Here is a 15,700-nt window from a genome sequence, read left to right as displayed (position 1 = left end):
TTGCTAATGAAGGAAACACTAGAATCTTCAAGAATCAAGTTACACCTTAATTGTTGTGGGATAGAGTAGCTTTTCCTTTTTCCCGTTGGGCTTAGTCTTCAGCTTCTGGGTGTTTCACTAACTGATTTTCAAAGGGACTGGGGGCAGCTCTTTTGTAGTTTCCCTTTTTTCCATTTGGGTTGGAAGAGCCTTTGTTCTCCATCTTATGTACTTTTTTCCTTGATCAATCTCTTAAATCCAATTCTGTGTAGCTGTCAATTCATTATATTGATAGGCCCCTCCCCCACCCTTCAAATTCTTTCAGTTTCAGCAGTTTTACTTAAATGTAATTGTGGAAGTTAGTCAATGAGTTATTTTCAATTGGCATTCATATTTTCCAATTTCTGCAGGGAGCGTGTGTAATGAAATTATCTGCAAAAGGAAAGCTTGAAGATAGCCAAGCAACAAAACAGATTGTTACACTTCTAAGCGCTCCACTGGAGAAGTATAATGACATTGTGACTGCCCTGAAGCTTTCTAATTATCCTCGTGTTATGGAATACCTCGACAATGGAACAAATAAAGTCATGGCTGTTGTTATTATTCAAAGCATCATGAAAAATAACACTTGCATTTCTACTGCTGACAAGGTTTGTTTTCATTCACAGTTTGTATTGTTCTGTCAAGTGTGCCTTGTCATTATGTGGTATTGCTGTTCTTTGTAGGTGGAGGCATTGTTTGAATTGATAAAAGGTCTCATTAAGGATTTGGATGGAACTTCCCTTGACGAGGTTGTTCTGAAATTTCTGGTCATTATAGTTTTTCTATGTAGTGATATCACCTATTGTTTCATCTGCCACTTATTTTTTGTACTCCTTGGATAGGCACACTTTCTTATTTCTAGCCATCTCATCAATTTTTTTCCCTTTATTCTTTCAATTTGTTTTTGGAAATTTAACTCTTTTTATAGTTATCATTTTGTTTATTATTGTTTTTCCCAAAAAACACACACAGGTTGATGAAGAAGATTTTAAGGAGGAGCAGAATTCTGTTGCACGTCTTATCCAGATGCTGTATAATAATGATCCAGAAGAGATGTTAAAGGTAATTGATTTGCTAAAGATTTTTTATGTATTTCCGCTGTCATTTTTGTATCAATTTTTTTTTTTTTTAAATTTTGTGTGTGTGTGTGTATTTCTTTAAAGCTATTTATCCTTAATAAATTTGGACATGGAGAATTATTAATGCATCTATGTTGATAGGGGATTGCTATGCACCATTCTTTTTATAATGACCCTGTGCTACAGTTGCTCTTCCTATTGTGCTACAATTTTATAATGAAAATATCTTCTGTTAATGTGAATGCTACCTCCCCTCTTTGGTTATATTTTTTTCCTTTATTTGTTCTTTGAATTCTCAAAAAATATATAATCGTTTTTTCAGAAGAAAATTAGAATCATTGATGCTGCTAGCTGGGTATAGGTGAGTTTTTAAGTTTTGGTTTCAACTTAAATTTCGAGGCTTCAGAAATGTGGAAATTTTGAAGCCAATTTCAATTTTGATTTTAAAAAAATGATGCTATTTTGTTTTTGGTTATGAAATTAGAATTTTTCTTTGAAACTTTAGGACTATTAATGGACTTATACAATACTTGATTTGGAACTAAAATATATCAAGGACAAGCATTTGATGTATTAGGTGCAGACACTGTAAAACAATGACCATATTAAACAACTTCAATTAGTATATATGAAATTCATAAATCAGTTCAATATTAGTTCTTATGCAAATATAACTACTACATCTAGATGACTGAATAAAATGTTGTATTTTTTTTTTTTAATTCAAGGAATTTTTGTTCCATATACAAATTTTCAACATATTTAAGATTTTGATATATTTCAGATGATTTGTGGAAACTTCAGTAGAATTTTGTTGACAGAAATTGATTGCTGTCTCGATTTCAAGAGTGGTGGAAAGCTGAATTGATGGAAATTTCTACTATTTATTGGATACTTAAGACCATGGAAATAACACAGGAAATTTATGAAAGCTTAGGCCCTTTCATGGAAAATCACCTTCTGGAAAAATTTTACCAAATTTTTTGGTGATTGGTTTTTCAGAATATTTCAGTCAAGGAAAGCAGCTTGCTTGATTGGAGAAAGATTCTTGTAGAAACTTACAATCCTAGAATTGTTTTCAGAATTCAGTAAGCACATTTTCCTCTGCTAAACAATGGAAAATAATCTCTAGCATCCTATGCAAGTACGAGAAGCTGAAAACTTTCAAGGTAGATCCATGGGCACTATGTATCAGGAGTATTTTCAATCAAAAAAGTGGAATGATATTTTTCGATCTTAACCATCAGCAATCAGTATTTTTTAAGGCCTGATAAGTGTAGGGGGGCTAATTGGCTTGAAATTTGAAATGTATGGTTGGGGTGGTTCCTACATGTTTTTTGGGTCATATATCTTGTTCTTGTGAAATTTTGAATATTGCAATATTTCATGTTGTGCTAGTTTATGTTTGTGGTAATGAATCAATTTCTGGAGTGATTCTTGTATTTCATGTTTATTTAATCGTTAGCTCCTTATTGTTTTCCTTGTACAAAGATTTCTGCGTGCTGTTTATAGAGATGGTCTTTACTCCTCCCCTTGCCCCTTTTAGTTTGATTCCCATCCGTAATCTCTGCGCTTGAATATTGGTTTGTCTTAATCACTTGTAAACTGTGTTGTTGATCATAATTTTATCACTGAAATATCAGATCATATGTGCTGTGAGGAAGCATATCTTGACTGGAGGACCAACACGTTTACCTTTTACTGTGCCTCCCCTTATTTTTTCTTCTCTGAAGGTTTGATTCTATCTTTCAATATGAGACATTTCTGTGTCAATCTGCATGTTTTTTTTTGGATGGAAGTGTCAATCTTAACGTTATTAAGATTGAATATGTAAAATTGCCATTGCAATTCTTGGAGCAAACTAGGTTTAGATGATTTTCATGAATGCTGAGCTGTTTCATTCGAGATCCTTAAACATATGGACTTTCAGTATAATAACGAAACTGGAAATAACTACCTCGCTTGGAATCTGACTGTGAAATGCAAAATTCTCCGTAAGGGTTTGTAATGGAAAATGCCATAATGACCTGACATTTGATGAAGAGTTTGGGTGTGTATGCAGTTGCCCTGATGTTTGTTTATATTCTATAACCACTTGGATTTGTGATTAGGAAAAAAGATGCGTCAAATTCAATATGTTGAATGATTGGTAAAGGTATTACTTTTTAGGGTGCAGTACACAAGCATCTGTTTTCTTTTTTGGGTGCATTAAGAAGACATATCCATAGGTTTACCAGAATTAAAGACAACCTCCCCATAGATTTTTGTTGTTACATGCATGTCCCTTTGATTTGGTGTCAGAAACAGATTCTCCCCTTTGTTCTTCAGTGGTTGCCGAAACTAGTGGAATGTTATGATGCTCATCTAATTTTTTAGAACTGCCTTGTTTTAACCCTAAAGTCATTTGGAGCTGTCTTATAATTTTAAAGGACTCCCTTTTTATTCTTCAATAAAATAGTCTACAAGCGAAGAAGTAGGCAATTACAGAGTTGAAAAAGTGATTAAGCCCAAGTATTCTAATAGGTCAACTGTATAAAATTAACTTGATTGTACAAAAACTCTTAGGCACTTTCATCTAGTTTTATGACAAATTTCAGCTTTTCTTTTTTTTCTTCTTTTTTGGTAAAGCCTTATGACGTCCTTCAGTATGTGTCAAAACACTCAACAAATGCCAAACTGTCTATTCATCTCTTTGTCCAGTATAATCTGCCTTGTAGATGACTCAGCCACATCACAGCTCGTGGCCACTAAGTCCTGCTCGAATTGCTTCCTGAGCAGCATCCCCATTTGGCACTTGGCCCCCTGCTAGACATTGGCCTTGTTGATATGAAATCATCTGCTGGCCCAGCTGAGGACATAAACCCACATTATTTTTGTAAGTTACAACCCAATAAAAAAATAAGTGGCCCAGGCCCAATGCTTTTCTCTAACAGCCTGGGCCACTCGACCCAATCGTCAATCCAGCCCCCATCGTGTTACTAGCTGTCTCTGCAACAGGTTCTGTGCTCCCTCTCTGAAATTATGAGGCTTCTTTGCTTGCATTGCTCCCCCACAACTTACACATACGTTCTCTTTTCCACTGTCAAAAACTTCAAGATCAAGCTGTAACCTGTGACCCTAGCATAAATCTCCATTACCAGGAGTGATCCCAGATCCTTTGAATTCACCCAAAAACCCTCTCCATCCATATCTTTTTGATCCACGAAGTACAACCACCTAATAAAATTTCCCTTCCCCATTGCCAACCAGTAATATACCCTCCCCACTCTGACACTTGGAAAACAGTTCCCAAATCTTCCAAAAGCTGATGGCAAAACATCGGTTGCTGCCACAGAAGAGATCATCACCCAATAGTTGCGAACTTGATTTTTAAAAATTTTTTTTTTATAGAGAAATAAATTCATTAGATGAAGAAATAATGTGCAATCAGGAGAGAAGACATCTCCTTAGAACAAATGTGAGAATCCACAGGAAAACAGAAAAAAGAAAAAACACAAAAAGTAATAGACAGCAAAAGAAAATCAACACACCCTAAGAAGAGACTGCCAATCATGCTGAACATTTGAAATACATATACCCTTGAAATTTCCATTGCCCACAGGCCGTAAAGAAGCCATAAAAAGAACCTTTTTTACACCAACCAATATGGTAATTTCTTCCCTGAAAATTTGCACGAGTTACATTCCTTCCACAAGCCCCTGAACACTGCAAAAAAGCACAATTCCATAATGCAATTCCTTCTTCCTCCCAAACCCCACAAAAGATATTGCCAAGAACTGCTCCACTGTTCTACTACAAACCCAGCTTTCTTCAAAGAAATTGAATAGCTTGTTCCAAACCTTCCATGCAAAATTGCAGTGCAAGAAAAGATGTGAAACAGATTCTGAACAATCAAAACAAAGCATACATATACCAGGAGAGAGAGCTGTTAAAGGTCTCCTCATCTGCAACAAGTCAATAGCATTTATCCTATTAAGCACAATCAACCAAAGAAACATTTTGATTTTAGGGGGGGGGGGGGTATGACCTTCCAGATAACTTTGTAGAGTGGAAAGGAGAAATTGGTACCAACCAACAGAAAGATTTACAAGAATAAACATCCGAAGAATCCAACAACCAAGATTGACTATCAGTTTTGGAAGATACCCTACAATTATTCAACATAACCAACAAAGAAGATAACTCAGTCGTTTTCATAGCATTCAAGGCTCTCTTGAAGTGAAAATCCCAGGAAGGTAAAGGACTGCTTGAGTCTACAGTAAAATAAGAAATGAGATCATTTTTCCTTGAGCTCAAGCGAGGGTCATATATGTGAGAGTATTCAACTTCTTACTTGAAATAAAAAGCTGGCAGTCATCAACTTGAATGATTTCTTTATCTAATTGATCCACTGATTGAGGCTGAATCCAAAACAAATGATATGGTTATGCAAATTTAAAAATTGAACAAGTAAATGAACTGTAGAAACATGATTGATTGGAATTAATATTTCTGGTGATCTTGACTCTACATTTGTTTTGTGGTCATATCTAATAAAGTTTTTGTGTGAGAAAAAGTTAAGGCATCTCATATTTCTGAAAGTTGTGCTGGAGTGGAGGTGAGATTCTGGTCTTTTCATTCCTTGCTTTCTGTAAGGAGAGACCTCTGAACTGCATGGGAATGAGGGATCAATCTGGTAGTACAGAATTCAATGCTTGTTAGATAAGATGGGTTTAGTGTTGGTTTATCTGGGTGATCAAAAAGTTAAAATTGACAATTGGGCAGAGGATTGTGCTAAGGAAAGGAATTAGCTGAGGGAGTTGGTTAATTAAAAAGTTTCCGTTAATCATGTAGGGGGTCATAAAAGGGGCTTTCTAAATAGGCATTAGTAATCTGGTGTATTTGTTTATTGTTTTTATTTTTCTTGCGTGTGGAGTGGGCCTTGTTCTCCTCTTTTTTTTTTTTTGTATTTCTCTTTCTTCTTTCTAACAAATTTAAAGAAATAAGAACATCAATACCCACTTGTAACAATGGTTCGATGAAATAGGAGAGATGAATTGTGGTGATGGAAGATGTGCATGGTAATAGTGCTGGTGATTATTGATGACAAGAGAATGAGTGTTGGTGGTGGTGTTATTGGGTGATGAATGGATGGTGGCCCATAGGTGGTGAGTGATTGTGAATGAGAAGGCAGGAGTTGCCAAAGTTCTAGGTTTGGATGCCAATAGGTGATTTGGTCTAAGAGTGCGAGATAGAGACAATCTTTTGAATTGGGCTATTGAGTAGATCTAATCCTCTAAAAGCAATGGAAGTTTAGGTCTAGGTAATTTGGTGTCTAAAACATCTTCTTGGTGGGAAAGTAGTTATCGTGCTTTCCTTTGGGACCTATTTTTCTTTGGCATAAGGTAGTTCCAAGCATTTAAAATAGCAGCCATGACCGTTATGTAACACCATTACATAACGGTTTTTTGGGTCCTCAATAACATTGCACCTTGCTAAATCGGTGGGAAGAAAAATCACACTCGTAATGGCCACTATTGTTGGCCATTACTTAATCGTTACAAGACCGTTAAAGCAAAAAATATGTTTTTCTTTTTTAAATAATTTTTCTTCTGACTTTTTTTTTTTTTCCTTTTCATAAATTATTTTCATTAAGCTATATGGAGGGGGGTTTATAATAAGGATGATAATGATACAATTTTTTTTTTTTTAATATTCACTAGAGATGCATTAATTAATAATTTGATATGAACGCTATTTCGTTAAAAATATTTATTTTGATAATAAATTGATTTTTTTCTTCTACATTTTTTAATTCCAAGCTTCTTTTCTTTCCTAGTTTTAACCTTGTTCAAGTTGTTACTTCTTCAATACATTATTTATGTGATGATAACTTTTATGATTATATGTCATAGTGTTAAAAGCGTAGCTTACAGTTGCACAATATAACTTGCTAGTCTGAAATTATTTGATTTTTATTACTTTAACAAATAAAATAATAGATTTTTTTAATTTATTGTATTATTTATGTCTAATGTACCTAATAGATTAGTGGAGTGTATAATGACTTTTGTTTTATCGATTAATTTATCAAATATGTGATTGGTGGAAAAATGAAAGTATATATATAATTTTCCTGTCAATAGTGGTTTTAAAAAAAAATGGAAAATTTGTTCACCTTACTAAACAATGTTAGTAAGTTGAACTAAAGGGTCCAAAATACAGTAGAACTCTTTTTAAGAAGAATTAAGAGCTTAAAACATACAAATTTTCTAATTTACATAAGGTTGTGTGTGCTTGAAAAAAATTCATGGCCGTTACACTTGCTTCCTATTATGTAACATCTTCTACTCTCGTGTGCTGCTACACCCATTACCGTTACATTACGCTATCCGCAATTGCTATTTAAAACCGCGGTTTCAAGTAAATTTGGACTGCTACAAAATTGGTGGATGCTAAAGTGTTAATATCACTTATTTGAGTCATGGGAATTTTTTGTCTCATATTTATCATGCATTCTTTCTTGATGTCCACGTACAAAGTTGGTATTAGGGAGAGTTGTTTTTGGGAGGACCATTGAGTGGGGGAGATGCCTTTGGCTCTTGCATATCTTTGTCTTTTTTGGTTATCAAATCTTCATGAAACCCCTACTTCTTCTTTCACCTTTTGCAAGAGGATGGACATTCTTAGGATTTCCATTTTAGGAGGAATCTTAATGAGAGAGAGTTTAACAAATTGATAAAAGGGTTTGGAGCTTGGATTTTTTTTTTGGGGAATTCTCTTGTAAGTCCGTCTTTACTTCTTTGACTCATGGCCCTACTGCTGCTCCTTTTGCTCTTACTGTTGGATAGGAAAGCTAATATTCCTTGAAAAATAAAGTTTTACTGAAATCTAGTCCTTGTAAAAGTCAATACCAATGATTTACTTCAGAAGAGAAGACCCAACAAGGCAGCTCTGTTGTCTGATTTTTGTATCCCTTGTTTTAGGAGTGGGTAGATCTGTTGACATTTGTTTCTACACTGTACCTTTACTTTGGCTATTTGGGATAAGTTATTTAGTAATTGACGAAAACTGGGTGCCCCTCCACTTTGAAGGCTTTTTGTACTGCACTTGTACTATGTTTAAGGGTTTTGTTAAGGGTAAGGATAGGACACTTTGTGGCAGTGTAGTGATGCTAATGATGTATATTCAACAGGCTTACCAGGGGGAATTGGTGTTTTTGTTTTTTGGTTGCAAACTTCTGGGTAGGTTCATATAATATAGACAAAACCTCAATCAAGGCGAGCATAATTTGCCACTGGAGGCTAACCACAACCAAAACCCTTGAGAGGGAACACTTGTCAATATTAGGCTGGATAATAACATTTCCTTGCAAGTCAAATGTGGTATTGGCACATCATTGACACGATATTAATTGTGACATACAGTTGGTCAGACAACTGCAAGGCCAGGAGGAAAATGTTTTTGCAGAAGAGGCATCAGCTACGCCAAAGAAAATCTTCCAGCTTTTAAATCAGGTAAGCTTCTCTCAAAAAAGTTGTCTTTCATAATGAGCCCCAAATCACCAATCTATAGATGCCATACCTATTGTTTATTTTCATTATTGTTAAGGCTTCAAGCATGTAGTAGAATATGTTTTGAATAAATAGTTGCATACATTAAAAGGTTTGTTTTTTTCAAAAACGGGAATTTAGTGTTCTGCTGTTGCAGTAGGACTGACCAGGCTTTACCTTGACATCAGTTCATATATTATGTGGGCATTTTAACTTATCATTGAGCTTTTGACCAAGATACATGGACTCTCAGTTTCATTTTTTCTGTTTTTTGTGGAGAGAACCATGTTGAAACCCAATGGAACATGAGTAAGCTATTATATCATGGGAAGCTATCTGGAGAACTTTAGCAAGGGAAGTTCTCTTTGCACTTGTTTGCTCTGCAGCTTTTGCTTCATATTTTCTAGTCTATCTGCCATCATAGTAATCCATCTGGAACTTCAGTGGGCAAGATCTCTTTGACAACTTGTTTGATTAATGCTTATGCTTCATATTTGCTACCTTATCTGCCATCATATTTCATTGTTTCTATCAACATTCACCAGCATTTTTTTTTCCCCATGTTTATTCCGTTTTTCTTGTGTCTTTCAACCGTTGTTGACTTTTCCTGCCTGCCTTTGTTGTTCCGTTGGGCATATCTAATTTAAGATTCTTTTATTTGTTGTTCTAATTGTGGAGAGTTTTCTGTTATTTTCTTCATTTTGTTTTTATACGTTGAACATATATTTATTAATTCTGCTGCTTCTTCTCTGCACAGACTATTGAGGCTTTATCAACCATCCCAGCACCTGAATTGGCATTGCGTTTGTACTTGGAATGTGCCGAGGTATGGAAAGACACTTTCCATTAGATGTCTATGGAATGATGTGGCAAAGTCATGTTCTTCCTAACCTGTATTTGCTTTAATTTCCTTGGATTCAGGCAGCCAATGACTCTGATTTAGAACCCGTTGGGTATGAATTTTTCACCCAAGCTTATATATTGTATGAAGAAGAAATTGCGGTAAATGATTGCAAACCAGTTTTCTTTGGAACTAATTTTGGTTTTTTTTTTGAGTTCTAGTGGATGGAGGGTTTCTTATTTCTTCTCGTCTATTTCGACTAGGACTCAAAGGCACAGGTGACTGCAATACATTTAATAATAGGGACTCTCCAGAGGATGCATGTCTTTGGCGTTGAGAACAGGGACACGTTGACACACAAGGCCACAGGGGTAACAATAGGACATTTGTATGTTTATGAAGTCATTTTAGCCGTTTCCTCTTATGAAGCACTCATGTGCTATTTCTTCTGAGCAGTACTCTGCAAAGCTATTAAAGAAGCCAGACCAGTGTAGAGCTGTTTATGCATGCTCACATCTCTTCTGGGTTGATGATCAGGATAGTGTCAAGGATGGAGAAAGGTGTGTTCTTAATATTTTACATTTTCAAAATCCATTAAGTGTTTGCACTTCTGATTCTTGCATGTGTCATCTCTGTTTTCGGCATAAAATATGGGAATGTTAAGTTAATTCAAGTAGATCAACTGTGCCTACGGTGTGCTGCTTGTTTCCTTTAGTGCATTTTTTCTGATGGGTGAACTGAGATCATTGACTGGTTGGGTCTGTGTAAATGTTCTGAAGCTTCTGTTTTACTTTCTATGTATTTTATTTGGCGACAACCTTAAAAAAAATTCGGGTCTATCAGTGATGTTTCTGGAAGTGGAATAGAAAACAGTTCATTGGGTTTCTGTGTAGAAATGATAGTTGGAAGCAATGGTATAATGCAAAATTTTCCGGTTTATGGAACAGGGACAGGATTGTAGTACAACGTGTGCTCTAAAATGTGGAATATTAAGGGCATACTTAGATATACTGGTGAAAAATATGAATAGGCACTTGTATATTTGGGGAGGATACTGAGATCTTCTGTGAAACAGATTAATGATGGATGAAAATAGAATCATAATGCAATAGTTCTCCATTTCAACTAACAAAAAAATGTTCTGTGAAAAATATTGAACTGGAACTGTGGATAGTTAGCATTAATGTTCCAGAATGAAAATGTATTGCATTTTTGTGACATCCCTACAAAATCCATGTTTGTTAGGATGTTAAGGCATTCTGATAACTGTGGTTGGAGGTGCTCATTTATGCGATTATTTGGGATTTCTTGTTGAAGAGACCATGTATAGGGTCATTATGGATCAGATTCAGTAGTCTGCTCTCTATTTGTGGACACCAACTTCTGGGCAAAATGGTTTAGGTTCTTAAAGTTCGAACTGCCTAATCAAGTAATAGGTCAATTTTAAATGCTCACCTCATTGTTGAATTGATTTTTCTGTGTGCATGATTGCTGGCAGTCTACCGGCTTAGCTTGTTAATGATATTTTTTCCTTGTTGGTCATGGTCTAGGGTCCTGCTTTGCCTAAAGCGTGCTTTGAGAATTGCAAATGCTGCTCAACAAATGGCCAATGCAACACGAGGTAGCAGCGGATCAGTCATGCTCTTCATTGAAATTCTGAACAAGTAAATGACTTGCAGACAGTATTCTGAATTTCATGATTGTTTGTTTATTACACTGCAGCTTTTTCTTAAATATTGGAAGATTTTGTTGAGATATTTTTTTTTTGGGGGGGGGTGGGGGTGTGTTGGTTTGGGTTAAATCTCAGGTACCTCTATTTCTTTGAGAAGGGAAACCCGCAAATTACTGTTGCTGCTATCCAGGGTCTAATTGAATTAATTACCACTGAGATGCAAAGTGAGAACGTAGTAGCAGATTCAGCTGCAGATGCTTTCTTTGCTAGCACCCTACGGTACATTCAGTTCCAGAAGCAGAAAGGTGCTGCAATGGGGGAGAAATATGAAGCCATCAAAGTGTGAGTTGCTGGTGGATACCAGGGAAAAGCACGGTGACGGGGCAATGACGGCCCATTGAGTTTTTGCAGTATGGATGTTCAAAAATATCTTGTCCCGGGAGTTCCATCTCCCACCGAGGGACTGAGGTGGCTTGGCTGCTGTGCTCTTTGGGATGCTGCCTAATGCTTTAGGAATTTCAGGCCAACAATCCTGATTCTGCAGAAATTCTGTTGCGCTTAACATCTGTTGACACTGATAATTTCAATGGCTTTTTTTTTTTTTTTTTTGGGTGTATGATAGTTTTGATAAATAAATAAGTAAATAATTATCACAATACCATATTGGAGGTTACAGCAAACAGGTTAGAATCATTTTTTTTTTTTTTTTTTAATATCCTGGATTTGTATGAATTGTACGATTTTATAATCCTATGAACTATTTTTCATCCTTCGGCCTTCTCCATCTGCATGCTGGATTAGATACTTCTTTTATGGTGCAACCGTGAATGTGCTTGTTGATATTTATGGCTTCTGCCGTGGTCCCTTTTTCGCTGATGGAGTGAGAGGCTCGAAAGGAAGCAAGTCTTATTAAATATTGGTCCATTGGATTTGGAAGAATATATTTGTAGTAAAGGAAGTAGTGGGGCGGCGAGCTTGGATGCCAAGTTAGCTGTGAAGCATCAGAGAATCAAAAGCAACTTGTCCTACTGGTACAACACTCGGCAAGAAGGTGCAGTTGGTCCTAAATCACCGTCGCAAATCTCATGCACGAGCATGAGAGGTGGTTCAAACCTCTCCAACTCCGATTAGACAAGCGAACAAAATGCAACATTAGCCCAAAGGGTCTTACGTGTCGGAGATCACCACTTGCTGACGTGGTGTTGGGACAATTTAAATTTTTTTAATGATATATATAAACCTCCAACAATGACATTATATTTTACCAATTTATGGGGTTTAATAAGTAATTTTAGTTGATCATATGATGCTATTGGTAAAGAGCGTAATGGTTCTATCTCAATGCCAGTGAAACAAAGGCCATTAGGGTCAAATGCAGTAACCATTCCTAAATCTACTTAATATGCCCACCCTTGAGTGTTTAAAATTTTTTAGGTAAAAAAAAAACCTCTTTGATTTAATTTCACTAGTACAAAATTTCTTCGATAGCTAATTGTTAAGTCTATATGGAAAAAATGAATTATACTCTTTGTAAAATTAAAATTTTATCCTTTTCAGTCAGTTGTAATAAATTAAATTAAGAAAATGACATGGATTTAACTGAGTAAGAAAATTTGTTAACTAAAGTATAATATTTTGAAAATCGAATTGTAACCAAGTTGGATACTTGCGTTTGAACTAATCAATTCCGTTGGTCATGTCATATTGAGAAAAGTAACTAGTTGACATCACATCCTAATTCTATTAATATTCTTAAAAAATTAAATTATATATATAAATAATAATAAATTAGGAAAAATTCTTACATGATTATAGTGCTACATAATGTTTGTTAAATATAATTTTCATGCAAATCGCACCTTAAAATAAATAAGTCATAATTCAATATTATAAAATTGTCATTAGGCATGCAAAATGGTTACCGGGTTGGGTTTAGGTTGGATTGGAACCTTAATGAATGGGATCTAAGGGGGTTGGGTTTTGGTAGACCCATTAGTAGTTGTCTAAGATATCAACCCAAACCCATTCAATTAGTTAACTAGTTATATAAGGGTACCCGTTGATAATTAAATATATGACATTTTTGCTTTAAATTTTATTTAATATTTCTATTTATTATTTCTCTCTAATATTTTCACAAATATGAGTTATAGTTTTTCATATAAATTAAGTAAATAATCAATTGGGTATGGAGCCCGCTTAGAAGAATTTATTATGAAATATCTGTCTGTCCTTTCCTAATTGCAAGAGGTTCCTTGTTTTTATACCTTTTGATTATTTTTATTGGCCTTGTGCCCTGAGGATGTCCAGATTGGTTGTATTTGTTCCATTCTGCTTGATGGGTATGCCTAAAATTTCTGTACATATCCATTTTTTATCAATATAATTTACATTTACCGATTAAAAAAAAGAAAGAAGAAGAGGTTCCTCTCAAGATGATGAACATACATACATAGTAAGGAACACCTAAACATATACGCATTAGCTTGGAAAAATGACAGCCTCTTATTCCATAAATTTAATTAAAAGCCCCGAAAACCATCAGGCTCGAAAGTGCTGACGATCCAGTACATAATTCAACACACAGAAACAGGCTAGTGTACGTTTAGCAAATTAAGCCAGCACCCAGCGGTGAGAAGCAGAAACCTTTGGGGGCAAAACGCATATGAGAGTAATCATATGAGTATATATAATGAAAATATATAGTGAAGCATGGGATATATATTGATACTATATGGTGAAACGTGGGATGTATATTATTATTGAGTGGGAAGTGGAAGGAAGTTTGTTGGAAGAATGAAATGAAGAGTAGTAGCGAGTCAACCCATGGCATACTTGTGGGTCCAGCTTCTTGCCATGGACTCATACTTGGACTTGTCAGTCTTGTACATATGAGCTATCTCTGGTACCAGCGGATCATCCGGGTTTGGATCCGTTAGCAGGGAGCATATTGACAGTAGAACCTGCACCCATGCATGCATCATCATCATCTATCATGTCTAGAGAGAGAGAGAGAGAGAGAGAGAGAGAGAGAGAGAGAGAGAGAGATCTGAGAGAGAGACCTTGGAAATGGTAAGAGCAGGGCTCCATTGCTCCTTGAGAATATCCAAGCATATATTACCGGTATTGCTTATATTAGGATGAAAGACCTTTGTCCTGAACGAAACCTGCCCATCCCCATCCCCACCCCCACCCATTAATTAATTAATAACCCAAATATACATGTAAATAACCATGCACATGCAATTATATACAGTAGCGTTGATATATATGATGCTGGGAAAATTAATTCAAGTAATTAATAAGCGAAAAAGAGGAAAGTAGGTACCTTAGGAGGTTTGAAAGGGTAATCAGGAGGGAAATGGATGGTGACGACGAAAACACCACCAGTGTAGGGGCTGTCGTTTGGGCCGATGATGGTTGCTTGCCAATGAAACATGTCTTGACCCGTTGGACCTACCCCCATATATGCCCACGCCCATATGCATATGTCACAAATTAATTTATATATATACATGTATATATTATCACAATCATTAATTACTCCATCTCTTTAATTATTAATTAATTAATTTCATCAGTCTGCATAACGGACAGTTATATATAATTGGGAGGGAGTATAGTCCACACACCTGCACTGCATGAAGTTGGAGGGTCTCTCTCCAGGTCCCTCAGCTCCTTGATAATTCTCCTCGACGCCATTTCGATCAGCTATCCCTCAGAAGACAAAATTGATCTCGTGATGAAAAAACTTGGTGAGATCTTTGCTGATGGGGACTCAAGTACGAGCTTAATTAATTGATTAACTAGAACAGATCGATGCTAAATATTATATGATGGATATGATCAACAAGCACAGGAGCATATATATGTATGCATGCTAGCTAGATGGAACTCTCTGGGGTTATATATATATATGGAGCATTGATGTAAAATGTAGTGGGTGGGCCTTCAAAGCTACTTTATAGATTATAACTTGCAGGAGAAAAAGTAAGTGGGCAGCGAATATAGATTCCACAGACATCAAAAATTGACCAGAGAATCTATGAACTCATTCTTTTTGGTCGGAAAGACAATACATCCTCTCTCTCTCTCTCTCTCTCTCTCTCTCTCTCTCTCTCTTGTTGGGTGTCCCTCCTTGTGGGGCCCAAGAGATTAGAAAGGTTTTTTTTTTAATGTTTTGTTGGCTTCTCAAGGAAGCACTGGAGCATTTTTTTTCCCAAGGCTTCACGCCTGCAGCAGTGTGTGACCCCTCCCCTTCCTTCACTAATTTTTGCGAGAGTTTCTCCCAGCCCAAGCATTGCGCACAGTGGTTGCCTCTCCACTCTCTGTTTTTCTTACACAGTCTTCAGCACCTGCAGCTAGCACGCCCAGGCCTACGCTGGTCGTCTTCTTCCCTGCACCAACTACTGCTACTCCTCTCTTCTGTAACTCCAGCTGTGTATTATTAATAGCATATTGGGATATTCTGGTTGAACTACTTTGGTTGGTTCCTTTTTTTGGAAGCTTTGTTCACAATATTGGTGAGCTTTTTTCATCTTACTATATTTGTTTA

At 36.0% G+C, this 15,700-nt stretch overlaps 2 protein-coding genes across 2 annotated transcripts in view; one reads left to right on the top strand and one right to left on the bottom strand.

Moving 5' to 3' along the window:
• Positions 1-11,912, top strand: part of LOC131155664 (vacuolar protein sorting-associated protein 35B-like) — a 37,490-nt gene extending 25,578 nt beyond the window's left edge. Inside the window, exons 12-22 of the mRNA XM_058108943.1 lie at positions 390-629; positions 705-770; positions 994-1,083; positions 2,744-2,833; positions 8,507-8,596; positions 9,390-9,458; positions 9,554-9,634; positions 9,737-9,844; positions 9,930-10,033; positions 11,024-11,137; positions 11,281-11,912. Coding sequence (XP_057964926.1) covers positions 390-629; positions 705-770; positions 994-1,083; positions 2,744-2,833; positions 8,507-8,596; positions 9,390-9,458; positions 9,554-9,634; positions 9,737-9,844; positions 9,930-10,033; positions 11,024-11,137; positions 11,281-11,491 — 1,263 coding nt within the window. The 3' untranslated portion in view covers positions 11,492-11,912. The remainder of the gene's footprint in view (positions 1-389; positions 630-704; positions 771-993; positions 1,084-2,743; positions 2,834-8,506; positions 8,597-9,389; positions 9,459-9,553; positions 9,635-9,736; positions 9,845-9,929; positions 10,034-11,023; positions 11,138-11,280) is intronic.
• Positions 11,913-13,631: 1,719 nt separating this feature from the next.
• LOC131155656 (ubiquitin-conjugating enzyme E2 28-like) lies at positions 13,632-15,081 on the bottom strand. The gene is made up of 4 exons (XM_058108931.1): positions 14,778-15,081; positions 14,474-14,601; positions 14,208-14,312; positions 13,632-14,108 (listed from the first exon to the last, which is right to left on the bottom strand). The coding sequence occupies exons 1-4, from the start codon at positions 14,845-14,847 to the stop codon at positions 13,965-13,967; spliced, it is 447 nt and encodes a 148-aa protein (XP_057964914.1). The 5' UTR covers positions 14,848-15,081; the 3' UTR covers positions 13,632-13,964.
• Positions 15,082-15,700: the final 619 nt, after the last annotated feature.

The sequence above is a fragment of the Malania oleifera genome, chromosome 1 (assembly GCF_029873635.1).
Source record: "Malania oleifera isolate guangnan ecotype guangnan chromosome 1, ASM2987363v1, whole genome shotgun sequence".
NCBI classification, from domain to species: Eukaryota; Viridiplantae; Streptophyta; class Magnoliopsida; order Santalales; family Ximeniaceae; genus Malania; species Malania oleifera.
The sequence above is the reverse complement of the archived record's forward strand: the minus strand, read 5'-3'. Positions and strand labels throughout refer to the sequence as shown.

Coding starts and splice junctions, on each gene's coding strand:
- LOC131155656 (XM_058108931.1), bottom strand. CDS start 14,847: ATGGCGTCGAGGAGAATTATCAAGGAGCTGAGGGACCTGGAGAGAGAC. Junction 14,602..14,777: donor TCCAACTTCATGCAGTGCAG/GTGTGTGGACTA, acceptor ATATGGGGGTAG/GTCCAACGGGTCAAGACATG. Junction 14,313..14,473: donor ACCCTTTCAAACCTCCTAAG/GTACCTACTTTC, acceptor GGGGATGGGCAG/GTTTCGTTCAGGACAAAGGT.